Source organism: Mercenaria mercenaria, chromosome 7 (assembly GCF_021730395.1).
Source record: "Mercenaria mercenaria strain notata chromosome 7, MADL_Memer_1, whole genome shotgun sequence".
Lineage (NCBI taxonomy): Eukaryota > Metazoa > Mollusca > Bivalvia > Venerida > Veneridae > Mercenaria > Mercenaria mercenaria.
Window position 1 is genome coordinate 17,754,844 of NC_069367.1, and position 13,897 is coordinate 17,768,740.

Genomic DNA, 13,897 nt, shown 5'->3' on the forward strand with positions numbered 1-13,897 from the left:
AGCATTTTCATTTATTTTTGATGATACATGAGGAATTGAGAGCACTTTTCTGGGTATTTATTGAACGCCCCTCGTACGCTTGAGTTTACTACCCGAAGTCATATTCGATACTGCATATATGAGTAATGCTCCATGTGCTACACTACTTGTTGCATTCCAATATACCAGCAGCCTGGAGGCCGCAGGTAACAAGAGCACCGCCTTGCGGGTGCTGACGCTCATCTGATTTTTTTTGTATAATAGAAATATTGTCCTACCCACAATTTTCTAAGTCTAAAAAGGGCCATCACTCTTGCAAAAAGCAGGATAGAGTTATGTTTCTTGATGTACAGTGTCCACTTATGATGGTGAAAAACTGTTGCAAGTTTTAAAGCAATAGCTTTGATAGTTTATGAGAAAAGTTTACTTAAACATAATATTCAACCAAGAAAATGATTTTTCTAAGTCCAAAAGGGGCAATAATTATTGCAAAAAGCAGGATGGAGTTATGTTGCTTGCTGTACAGGGTCAGCGTATGATGGTGAACAAGAGTTGCAAGTTTTAAAGCAATAGCTTTGATAGTTTAAGAGAAAAAGTTGACCTAAACATAAAACTTAACCAAGAAATCTGATATTTCTAAGTCCAAAAGGGGCCATAAATCTTGCAAAAAGCAGGATGGAGTTATGTTTCTTGCTGTACAGGGTCAGCTTATGATGGTGAACAAGTGTTGCAAGTTTTAAAGGAATAGCTTTGACAGTTTAGGATAAAAGCTAACCTAAACATAAAACTTAACCAAGAAAAACTGATTTTCAAGTCCAAAAGGGGCAATAATTCTTGCAAAAAGCAAGATGGAGTTATGTTTCTTGATGTACAGGGTCTGCTTATGATGGTGAACAAGTATTCCAAGTTTCAAAGCAAAAGCTTTGATAGTTTAGGAGAAAAGTTGACCTAAACATAAAACTTAACCAAGAAATCTGATATTTTCTAAGTACAAAAGGGGCCATAAATCTTGCAAAAAGCAAGATGGAGTTATGTTTCTTGCTATACAGGGTCAGCTTATGATGGTGAACAAGTATTCCAAGTTTCAAAGCAATAGCTTTGATAGTTTAGGAGAAAAGCTGACCTAAACATAAAACTTAACCAGGCAACGCCGACGCCGACACCGACGCCGACGCCGAAAAATCAGATGAGCTAATAACATGATGTTTATACAAAGAAACATGTAAATTTTATGTTTAAATAGTTGCTAAGAAATAATTGTTCACAATTTCAAATGTGACTTTGGTTTTATTATATCTTTAAAGGTTAGGTTATCCTAATTTTAGTTCTGACAGCCTCTAAACGGGTTCAGGGAATCATTTGAATAATTCAGGTCCTTCCATGTATGCCATAGATTAAACTTGGTGTTTATTCATGAAGCAATCCATGCAGAGTTGTTTAGAGGTATTTCAATCAACAATTTGAATGAACTTAAGATAGGTCCATATAAGGATGCTACAGATACAAGATTGTAACGACCTATTTGGAAATATATGAGAACTTGTTTAAAGGTATCTTTGATTTTAGCACTGCTGAGCTCGAAGAGCCATAACTCAGTAAAACGTTATTCAGCCATAATACTATACTGTGCCATAGGACTTGGTACTATTCCTATAACATTTTAATAAAGTCCCACCAACAGTAAAGGAGTCCTAACAAAATACAGGGATTTTGCCATTTACAATTTATATTCCAAGTAGAATAAATAGAATGTAGATAAACTAGAATGTGGATGGACAGAGGACTATGGCAAACAAGAGCACCGCCTTGCAGGTGCAGTCGCTCAACTGATCTTTTATCTCTGTATAATAGAACAAGAGCTCGTAGAACAAGAAATGCCCTCCTTGATGCATTCAGTAATTGTGCAAGGAACAGAAATTATTTGGTCACTGAACACAAAAGTTCTACTATTCTGGGTCAATGTGACCTTGACCTTTGTCCTATAATTGGAGAAAAGTTGACCTAAACCAAAACTTAACCAAGAAATCTGATATTTTCCAAGTCCAAAAGGGGCCATAATTCTTGCAAAAAGCAGGATGAAGTTATGTTTCTTGCTTTACTGAGTCAGCTTTTGATGGTGCACATGTATTGTAAGTTTTAAAGCAATAGCTTTGACAGTTTAGGATAAAAGATGACCTAAACACAAAACTTAACCAAGAAATCCAAAAGGGGCCATAATTCTTATAACAAGAGGGCCATGATGGCCCTATATCACTCACCTGTTATCACTGCACTTGAGGACAAGAAGGTCCTCAGAAAAAATATCTAAGTCCAAAGGACGGGAACAACAAAGGAAAGAAATTTAACCAAAAAGAAAAACAAAATTCTTACAAGGTACAGATATGTCAAAATACAACTAAAAATTGGAGGTAGCATCCATGTTGTACCACAGAAAAGTGGTCTCGGTTTTTCCCTACGGCCAATAATAAAAAAGTTACTAAAAACAGGTTATTTATAGTAACGTAAAAGGGAAGTAATTCAAAAGAAAATTATTGTAAGTTAACAAAAGAAGGATCTGCCAAATAAATCTGTTAACATAAATGAAATTTCAGATCAGTATTTTCATTAGTTACGGAGATATACCCATTTTAATTTCAAAAACAAGAGATCACAGAGTGATCTTGGCGCCCACCAATGTGCCATTTTTGAGTGTTCCAAATTTCAAGACTTATTGACTAGCTCAAGGTCAAATTTCATTTCCGTACACAACACAAATCTATGCATGTGGTCCAAATTTGAAGCCTGTACCTTCAAAAATGTGAAAGTAGGTCACTAGGTCAATGTCAAGGTCAAAGTTTGTTTCGGTACACAAAACTATGCATGTGGTCCTAAATTTGAAGCCTGCAGCTACAGAAATGTGAAAGTAGGTCACTAGGTCAATCTTAAGGTCAAAGTTCATTTCGGTACACAAAACTATGCAAGTGGTCCAAATTTGAAGGCTGTAGCTTGAGAAATGTAAAGTAGGTCACTAGGTCAAAATTATGGTCAAATTTTACTTCAGAATACAAAACTATGCATGTGGTCCAAATTTGAAGCCTGTTACCTTAAAAAATTGTGAAAGTAGGTCACTAGGTCATGTAAAGGTCAAAGTTTGTTTCGGTACACAAACTATGCATGTGATCCAAATTTGAAGGCTGTAGCTTGAGAAATGTAAAAGTAGGTCACTAGGTCAAAATCAAGGGCAAATTTTATTTCGGAATACAAAACTATGCATGTGGTCCAAATTTGAAGCCTGTAGCTTGAGAAATGTAAAAGTAGGTCACTAGGTCAAATCAAGGTCAAATTTTATTTCGAATACAAAACTATGCATGTGGTCCAAATTTGAAGCCTGTACCTTCAAAAATGTGAAAGTAGGTCACTAGGTCAATGTAAAGGTCAAAGTCATTTCAGTACAAAAAACTATGCAAGTGGTCCAAATTTGAAGGCTGCAGCTTGAGAATGTAAAAGTAGGTCACTAGGTCAAAATCAAGGTCAAATTTTATTTCAGAATACAAAACTATGCATGTGGTCCAAATTTTGAAGCCTGTACCTTCAAAAATGTGAAAGTAGGTCACTAGGTCAATGTCAAGGTCAAAGTTTTTTCGGTACACAAAACTATGCACGTAGTCCAAATTTGAAGGCTGTAGCTTGAGAAATGTGAAAGTAGGTCACTAGGTCAAAATCAAGGTCAAATTTCATTGGAAACACAAAACTATGCATATGGTCCAAATTTGATGCCTGTACCTTAAAAAATGTGAAAGTAGGTCACTAGGTCAAAATAAAGGTCAAAGTTTTTCCAGTGCACAAAATTATGCATGTGGTCCAAATTTGAAGGCTGTAGCTACAGAAATGTGAAAGTAGGTCACTAGGTCAAAATCAAGGTCAACTCATGTCAAGGTTCATCTTGCCACTCAAAAAATATACATGTGGTCCAAGTTTGAATGTTGTAGTTACTGACAAGAAACTTTTTAAAAGCTTTTCCCTATATAAGTCTATATGAACCATTTGACCCCGGGGCGGGGCCATATTTAACCCTAGGAGGTAATTTGACAAACTTGGTAGAGAAACACTAGATGATGCTACATTACAAGTATCAAAGCCCTAGGCTTTGTGGTTTTGGACAAGAAGATTTTCAAAGTTTTTCCCTATATAAGTCTATGTAAACCATATGACTCCCAGGGCGGGGCCATATTTGACCCTAGGGTATAATTTGAACAATCTTAGTTGAAGACCACTAGATGATGTCACATACAAAATTCAAAGCCCTGGCCCTGTGGTTTGGACAAGAGGTTATTCAAAGTTTTTCCCTATATAAGTCTATATAAACCATGTGACCCCCAGGGCGGGGCCATATTTGACCCCAGAGAAATAATTTGAATCATCTTGGTAGAGGACCACTAGATGATGCTTCATACCAAATATCAAAGCCCTAGGCTCTGTGGTTATGGACAAGAAGGTTTTCAAAGTTTTTCCCTATATACATGTAAATCTATATAAATTATAGAAATAAACAAAGGGCCATAACTCACTCATAAATTGTTGAACCAGTCTGATTTTCAGGGGGACACAACTAGGGTACCAATACATCATTCTGACAAAGTTTGGTCAAAATCCCCCCAGTAGTTTCTGAGGAGATGCGATAACGAGAAATTGTTAACGGACGGACGGACGGACGGAATGACGGACGGACGGACCACGGACGCAGAGTGATTTTAATAGCCCACCATCTGATGATGGTGGGCTAATAAAGGGAGGTAATTTGACATAAAATCAGTCCATAGTTATCTACCCTGATTGGCTCGTTCCAACTAATGACAATAATGAAATTTCAAATAAGTCCTGTAAGTACTTACTGATATAAGTCCATTTTGACTACAATCAGGGGAGGTAATCAGATATAAAATAACTCTTGAAACTACGAATGGATCTGATTTGTCATGCAATCCAAGATTTATTGTTGTTGAAGATATTTTGGAAGTTTGTATCAAATAAAACCATAAATGAAGTCTCTATATGGCTGCAAAAGCCAAAATAGCCGATTTTGGACATTTAAGGGGCCATAACTCTGGAACCCATGATGGATCTGTCCAGTTTAAGAAAGGAACCAAGATCTTGTGGTGATACAAGTTGTGTGCAAGTTTGGTTCAAATCAAATCATAAATGAAGTTGCTATTGTGCAGACAAGGTCAAAATAGCTAATTTTGGCCCTTTCAGGGGCCATAACTCTGGAACCAATTAGGGGATCTAGCCGGTTCAACAAAGGAACTGAGATCTTATGGCAACACAAGTTTTGTGCAAGTTTGAATAAATTTAAATCATAAATGAAGCTGCTTTTGTGCAGACAAGGGCAAAATAGCTAATTCTGGTCCTTTCAGGGGCCATAACTCTGGAACCCATAACGGAATCTGGCCAGTTCAAGAAAGGAACCAAGATCTTACGGTGATACAAGTTGTGTGCCAGTTTGGTAACAAGAGGGCCATGATGGCCCTATATCGCTCACCTGTTATCATTGCACTTGAGGACAAGAAGGTCCTCAGAAAAGATATCTCAGTCCAAAGGACAGGAACAACAAAAGGAAGAAATTTAACCAAAAAGAAAACAAAAATTCTTACAAGGTATAGATATGTCAAAATACACCTAAAAATTGGAGGTAGCATCCATGTTGTACCACAAAAAAGTGGTCTCGGTTTTTCCCTACGGCCAATAATAAACAAGAGGACCATGATGGTCCTGAATCGCTCACCTATCCCCACATGACCCAGTGTTGAACTGAATATGACGTCATTATTTCTATTATTTGACATAGTGACCTAGTTTTTGAGCACATGTGACCTAGATATCATCAAGATAAAAAATTCAGACCAATTTTCATGAAGATCCATTGAAAAATATGGCCTCTAGAAAGGTCACAAGGTTTTTCTATTATTTGACCTAATGGCCTAGTTTTTGAAGGCACGTGACCCACTTTTAAACTTGACCTAGATATCATCAAGGTGAACATTCTCACCAATTTTCATGAAGATCTCATGAAAAATATGGCCTCTAGAGAGGTCACAAGGTTTTTCTATTTTTCAACCTACTGACCTAGTTTTTGACCGCACATGACCCAGTTACGAACCTGACCTAGATATCATCAAGGTGAACATTCTGACTAATAATCATGAAGATCTCATGAAAAATATGGCCTCTAGAGAGGTCACAAGGTTTTTCTATTTTTAGATCTCTTGACCTAGTTTTTAACCCCACGTGACCCAGTTTCGAACCTGACCTAGATATCTTCAAGGTAAACATTCTGACCAATTTTCATGAAGATCCATTGAAAAATATCGCCTCTAGAGAGGTCACAAGGTTTTCCTATTTTTAGACGTACTGACCTAGTTTTTGACCGCACGTGACCCAGTTTCGAACTTGACCTAGATAACATCAAGATAAACAGTCTGACCAATTTTCATGAAGATCCATTGAGAAATATGGCCTCTAGAGAGGTCACAAGGTTTTTCTATTTTTAGATCTACTGACCTAGTTTTTGACCCTACATGACCCAGTTTTGAACTTGACCTAGATATCATCAAGATGAACATTCTGACCAATATTCATGAAGATCTGATGAAAACTATGGCCTCTAGGGAGGTCACAAGGTTTTTCTATTTTTAGATCTTCTGACCTAGTTTTTAACCCCATGTGACCCAGTTTCAAACCTGACCTAGATATCATCAAGGTGAACATTCTGACCAATTTTCATGAAGATCCATTGAGAAATATGGCCTCTAAAGAGGTCACAAGGTTTTTCTATTTTTAGACCTAATGACCTAGTTTTCGACCCTACATGACCCAGTTTCAAACTTGACCTAGATATCATCAAGGTAAACATTCTGACCAATATTCATGAAGATCTCATGAAAAATATGGCCTCTAGAGAGGTCACAAGGTTTTTCTATTTTTAGACCTACTGACCTAGTTTTTGAACCCACGTGACCCAGTTTCGAACTTGACCTAGATATCATCAAGATGAACATTCTGACCAATTTTCATGAAGATCTTATGAAATATATGGCCTCTAGAGAGGTCACAAGGTTTTTCTATTTTTAGACCTACTGACCTAGTTTTTGATGGCATGTGACCCAGTTTCAAACTTGACCTAGATATCATCAAGATGAACATTCTGACCAACTTTCATAAAGATCCCATGAAAAATGTGACCTCTAGAGTGGTCACAAGCAAAAGTTTACGGACGGACGACGGACACCGCGCGATCACAAAAGCTCACCTTGTCACTTTGTGACAGGTGAGCTAAAAAGTTACTAAAATAAGCTATTTATAGTAACGTAAAAGGGAAGTAATAAAAAAAATATATTGTAAGTGAACAAAAGAAGGATCTGCCAAATAAATCTGCTGACATAAATGAAATTTCAGATCAGTATCTTCATTAGTTACGGAGATATACCCATTTTAATTTGAAATAAAGGGAGGTAATTTGACATAAAATCAGTCCATAGTTATCTACCCTGATTGTCTCAGTCCAACTCATAACAATAATGAAATTTCAAATAAGTCCTATAAGTACTTACTGATATAAATCCATTTTGATTACAATCAGGGGAGGTAATCAGATATAAAATAACTCTGGAACCTACGATTGGATCTGATTTGTCATGCAATCCAAGATTTATTGTTGTTGAAGATATTTTGGAAGTTTGTATCAGATAAAACCATAAATGAAGTCTCTATATGGCTGCAAAAGCCAAAATAGCCAATTTTGGACCTTTAAGGGGCCATAACTGTGGAACCCATGACGGTATCTGGCCAGTTCAAGAAAGGAAGCAAGATCTTGTGGTGATACAAGTTGTGTGCAAGTTTGGTTAAAATCAAATCATAAATGAAGCTGCTATTGTGCAGACAAGGTCAAAAAAGCTAATTTTGGCCCTTTCAGGCGCCATAACTCTGAAACCCATTAAGGGATCTGGCCGGTTCAAGAAAAGAACCGAGATCTTATGGTGACACAAATTTTGTGCAAGTTTGATTAAATTCAAATCATAAACAAGAGCACCGCCTTGTGGGTGCTGACGCTCATCTGATTTTTTTTGTGTAATAGAAATATTGTCCTACCCATGATTTTCTAAGTCTAAAAAGGGCCATCATTCTTGCAAAAAGCAGGATAGAGTTATGTTTCTTGATGTTCAGTGTCCACTTATGATGGTGAAAAACTGTTGCAAGTTTTAAAGCAATAGCTTTGATAGTTTATGAGAAAAGTTGACTTAAACATAATACTCAACCAAGAAAATGATTTTCTAAGTCCAAAAGGGGCAATAATTATTGCAAAAAGCAGGATGGAGTTATGTTGCTTGCTGTACAGGGTCAGCTTATGATGGTCAACAAGTGTTGCAAGTTTCAAAGCAATAGCTTTGATAGTTTAAGAGAAAAAGTTGACCTAAACATAAAACTTAACCAAGAAATCTGATATTTTCTAAGTCCAAAAGGGGCCATAAATCTTGCAAAAAGCAGGATGGAGTTATGTTTCTTGCTGTACAGGGTCAACTTATGATGGTGAACAAGTGTTGCAAGTTTTAAAGCAATAGCTTTGATAGTTTAGGATAAAAGCTGACCTAAACATAAAACTTAACCAAGAAAACTGATTTTCCAAGTCCAAAAGGGGCAATAAATCTTGCAAAAAGCAAGATGGAGTTATGTTTCTTGATGTACAGGGTCTGCTTATGATGGTGAACAAGTATTTTAAGTTTCAAAGCAATAGCTTTGATAGTTTAGGAGAAAAGTTGACCTAAACATAAAACTTAACCAAGAAATCTGATATTTTCTAAGTACAAAAGGGGCCATAAATCTTGCAAAAAGCAAGATGGAGTTATGTTTCTTGCTGTACAGGGTCAGCTTATGATGGTGAACAAGTATTCCAAGTTTCAAAGCAATAGCTTTGATAGTTTAGGAGAAAAGCTGACCTAAACATAAAACTTAACCAGGCAACGCCGACGCAGACGCCGACGCCGACAACCGCTCAAGTGATGACAATAACTCATCATTTTTTTTCAAAAAATCAGATGAGCTAATGAAGCTGCTATTGTGCAGACAATGTCAAAATAGCTAATTCTGGCCCTTTCAGGGGCCATAACTCTGGAACCCATAATGGAATCTGGCCAGTTCAAGAAAGGAACCAAGATCTTATGGTGATACAAGTTGTGTGCAAGTTTGGTTAAATTCAAATCATAAATGAAGCTGCTATTGTGCAGACAAGGTCAAAATAGCTAATTTTGGCCCTTTCAGGGGCCACAACTCTGGAACCCATAATGGAATCTGGCCAGTTCAAGAAAGGAACCAAGATCTTATGGTGATACAAGTTGTGTGCAAGTTTGGTAAAAATCAAATCATAAATAAAGCTGCTATTGTGCAGACAAGGTCAAAATAGCTAATTTTGGCCCTTTCAGGGGCCATAACTCTGGAACCCATAATGGAATCTGGCCAGTTCAAGAAAGGAACCGTGATCTTATGGTGATACAAGTTGTGTGTAAGTTTGGTTAAAATAAAATCATAAATGAAACCACTATCGTGCAGACAAGAAATTGTTGACGCACGGACTGACGACGGACGACGGATGACGGACGCCGGACGAAGGGTGATCACAAAAGCTCACCTTGTCACTATGTGACAGGTGAGCTAAAAACAGGTTGGGGTTATGTTTCTTGCTGTACAGAATCAGCTATTGATGGTGAATTATGAAGCAATAGCTTTGATAGTTTAGGAGAAAAGTTAACCTAAATATAAAACTTAACCAAGTAATCTGATATTTTCTAAGTCCAAAAGGGGCCATAATTCTTGCAAAAAGTAAGATGGAGTTATGTTTCTTGCTGTACAGAGTCAGCTATTGATGGTGAACAAATGTTACAAGTTGTAAAGCAATAGGATTGATAGTTTAGGAGAAAAGCTGACCTAAACATAAAACTTAACCAGGCAACACTGAAGTAGAGGCCAATCAAGTGATGACAATAATTCATCATTTTTTTCCAAAACTAGAATGTGTCTTTAGGACACTGGGTGTGCCCCTCACTGGTAAGTGTTGTCACCAATAAGGGGCAATAATTCAAATGTTTGAGGAGTTATAGCCTCAACAAACATTTAATGAAAAGGATTCATGATTCTAGGCCATATACTTTTTGAGCTATGAGCATCAAAAACAAAAAATCCACTATTTTGGCTATTTCAAGGGTCATAACTCTGTAATAAGCGCTAAGATTCTCAAGAAAAATGCCAACCAAGTGTGCAAGATCACATCATGATAAAGACTCAAGCAAGGTTTCATGAATTTACATCAAATACTTTTTTTATGCAAGTTTTCATCCATTTATATCATGTACTTTTTAAGCTAGGTGCATCACAAGGTGAAAATGTGCAATTTTGACTATTTCAGGAGCCATTACTCTGAAAATAGGGGGCAGAGGCAGACAAACAAGAGCTGTCCGTAAGACAGCCAAGCTAGACTATTCGAAATATGTCACAGAAGCAGGAAATTATTACTCAAAAGAGTTTTAAGTTTGAAAGGGGACATAATTTGACCAAAATGCATAGCAGAGTTATGGGACTTGATGCTATCAACTAGTTTCATAACCCCGAAGAAACGTGTTAAGTTTCAATTCAATATCTGCATTAGTTTTGGAGATAGTAACTTGCATGTAAAACTTTAACCAGGATTTTCTAAGTCCAAAAGGGGGCATAATTTGCCCAAAATACATGTCAGAGTTATGGGACTTGATTCTATCAACTAGTTTTATAACCCCGAAGAAACATCTGAAGTTTCAATTTAATATCTGCATTAGTTTTGGAAAGTTTTACATGCAAGTTACTAAGTCCAAAAGGGGGCATAATTTGGCCAAAATACATGTCAGAGTTATGGGACTTGACCCAGTGAGGTAGGTAATTGATCTAGAAAAAGAAAAAATAAGTTTTAAATCTATATGCCTTTTAGTAATAGCTGTATGTACTTGCACGCAAAACTTTAACCAGGATTTTCTAAGTCCAAAAGGGGGCATAATTTGCCCAAAATACATGTCAGAGTTATGGGACTTGCTGCTATCAACTAGTTTTAAAACCTCGAAGGCACATGTGAAGTTTCAATTTAACATCTGCATTAGTTTTGGAGATAGTAACTTGCATGTAAAACTTCAACCAGGATTTTCTAAGTCCAAAAGGGGGCATAACTCGGCCAAAATACATGTCAGAGTTATGGGACTTGACCCAGTGAGGTAGGTAATTGATCTAGAAAAAGAAAAAATAAGTTTCAAATCTACATGCCTTTAAGTAATAGCTGTATGTACTTGCACGCAAAACTTTAACCAGAATTTTCTAAGTAAAAAAGGGGGCATAATTTGGCCAAAATGAAGGTCAGAGTTATGGGACTTGGTGCTATCAACTAGTTTTATAACCTCGAAGACACGAAGTTTCAATTCAATATCTGCATTAGTTTTGGAGATAGTAACTTGCATGTAAAACTTTAACCAGAATTTTCTAAGTCCAAAAGGGGGCATAATTTGCTCAAATTACATGTTAGAGTTATGGAACTTTACCCAGGGAGGTTGGTAATTGACCTAGAAAAAGAATAAATAAGTTTCAAAGCTATATACCTTTACATAATAGCTGTATGTACTTGCATGCAAAAACTTAACCAAGGTGTGACGCTGACGCCGACGCCGACGCCAGGGTGAGTAGAATAGCTAGACTATTCTTCAAATAGTCAAGCTAAAAATAGGAGGTGCGCAAGTTCATATCATAATAAAGACTCACAAGGTTTAATAAATTTACATTAAATACTTTTTGAGCTAGGCGTGTCACAAGGTGAAAATGTGCATGGACTATTTCAGGGGCCATAAGTCTGGAAATAGGGGGCGGAGCCAGATGAAAAATAGGAGGTGTGCAAGTGCATATCACGATAAAAACTCATGCAAGGTTTCAACAATTTATATCAAATACTTTTTTGAGCTAGGTGCGTCACGAACTTCGGACAGACGCACCGACAGATGCATGGATAAGACAAAATCTGTATGCCCCCACCACGCATGGGGGGCACAAAAATCAGATGAGCTGAAAACGGTATGAAATTGGGAGACATACCAGATTTATCTCACAGACATTACAGTGATGATCTAAATTAGTCACTTACCAGGATAAAACAAAGTATGTATCAATCTTTATAGTCTGTATAAAACATCAAGAAAGACTTACCTCACACACGTTACAGTAGTGAGCAGCTTCACCTTCAACTCGACCATGCCACTTGATCTCATGTCCCATAGCCTCCACAAAATCCATGGTAAGCTGCACTTGGCGCAAAGAATTCAACAGCGTTGTTCTGTAAACAAGCAAATTTGATTAATTGGTATCCCCCGCCAAATGGGTTTGTGGTGAGGAACGGCAAAGAAATTTATCTGGCAAAAAGAGTGCCAGAATGTCATAATATACATCCGTAACAGCAAATTTCTTTACACTAGCACCTGTATTTGCAAATGGAATTTTAATTTTGTGGTTGTTTAGTAATTATTGTAATTCTTTTGTTTTTCTAGTCCACAAAAAAACTCCTTACAAGGTAGAGATACCTTAAAATAAGGTTTAGGGCTAGAGTTATTTTGCAAGTTTGTATCAAATCATAAATGACGTCTCTATATGGCTGCAAAAGCCGAAATAGCAAAAATTGGTCCTTTAAGGGGCCATAACTCTGGAACCCATGATGGGATCTGGCCAGTTTTCAAAAGGAACCGAGATATTATGCCAATACAAGTTATGTGCAAGTTTGATAAAAGCTGACTGCAAAAGATTTGGTCTCTATTGTGTTCAAAAGCCAAAAATAGCAAATTTGGCCCTTAAAGGGGCCATAACTCTGAAACCCATGATGGGATCTGGCCAGTTTTCGAAAAAAACCAAGACATTATGCCAATACAAGTTGTGTGCAAGTCTGAGTAAAGTTGATTGCAAAATGTGGTCTCTTATATGTTCACAAGCCAAAAATAGCAAATTCTGGCCCTTTAATGGGCCATAACTCTCGAACCCATGATGGGATCCGGCCAGTTTTTGAAAGGAACCAAGATATTATGCCAATACAAGTTGTGTGCAAGTCTGATTAAAGTTGATTGCAAAATGTGGTCTCTATCTTGTTCACAAGCTAAAAACAGCAAATTTTGGCCCTTTAAGGGGCCGATGGGATCTGGCCAGTTTTCCAAAGGAACTGAAATATTATGCCAATACAAATTGTGTGCAAGTTTGATTAAAGTTGATTGCAAAATGTGCTCTCTATCGTGTTCACAAGCCAAAAATAGTAAATTTTGGCACTTTAAGGGGCCATTACTCTCGAACACATGATGGGATCTTGCCAGTTTTTGCAACGAACCGAGATATTATGCCAATACAAGTTGTGTGCAAGTTTGATTAAAATTGACTGCAAACTGTGGTCTCTATAGTGTTCACAAGAAATTGTGAACGGACGACAACGGGCGATCACAAAAGTTCACCTTGTCACTATGTGACAGGTGAGCTAAACAAGAGCTGTCTGTTGACAGCGCGCTCCACTTTTCGAAGCATTGATAGAAGTATAGGGTCAAAATATTACCCGAGATTTTCAGACAAAAGAAAAGGAACAGATAAGACAAACAATGTACCTGCATTTGTAGATTTGGATAAGTTTTGCACTATAATGCAATGTGTGACCATGTTGGTAAGCAAGTATTCAAAGTGTCAAAGCCATATATCAAACAGTTGATAGACAAAATATCGAATGGTATGCGAAACCTAACTAATTTTTTTTGTCCAGAAAAAGGCCATAACTGAGCTCAAGTCCTTGTCCTAGGTAAGTAGACTATGAAGGTAAACAAGAGGTCAAAGTTTCAAAGCCATATGACAAACGGGTTAG

The 13,897-nt window shown here is 37.1% G+C and overlaps 1 protein-coding gene across 1 annotated transcript in view; it reads right to left on the bottom strand.

Annotated features, from left to right (window-relative positions):
• The window catches only part of LOC123554817 (histone demethylase UTY-like), a 473,287-nt gene that overhangs the window by 34,055 nt on the left and 425,335 nt on the right, over window positions 1–13,897 (bottom strand). Inside the window, exon 26 of the mRNA XM_045345168.2 lies at window positions 12,220–12,346. Coding sequence (XP_045201103.2) covers window positions 12,220–12,346 — 127 coding nt within the window. The remainder of the gene's footprint in view (window positions 1–12,219; window positions 12,347–13,897) is intronic.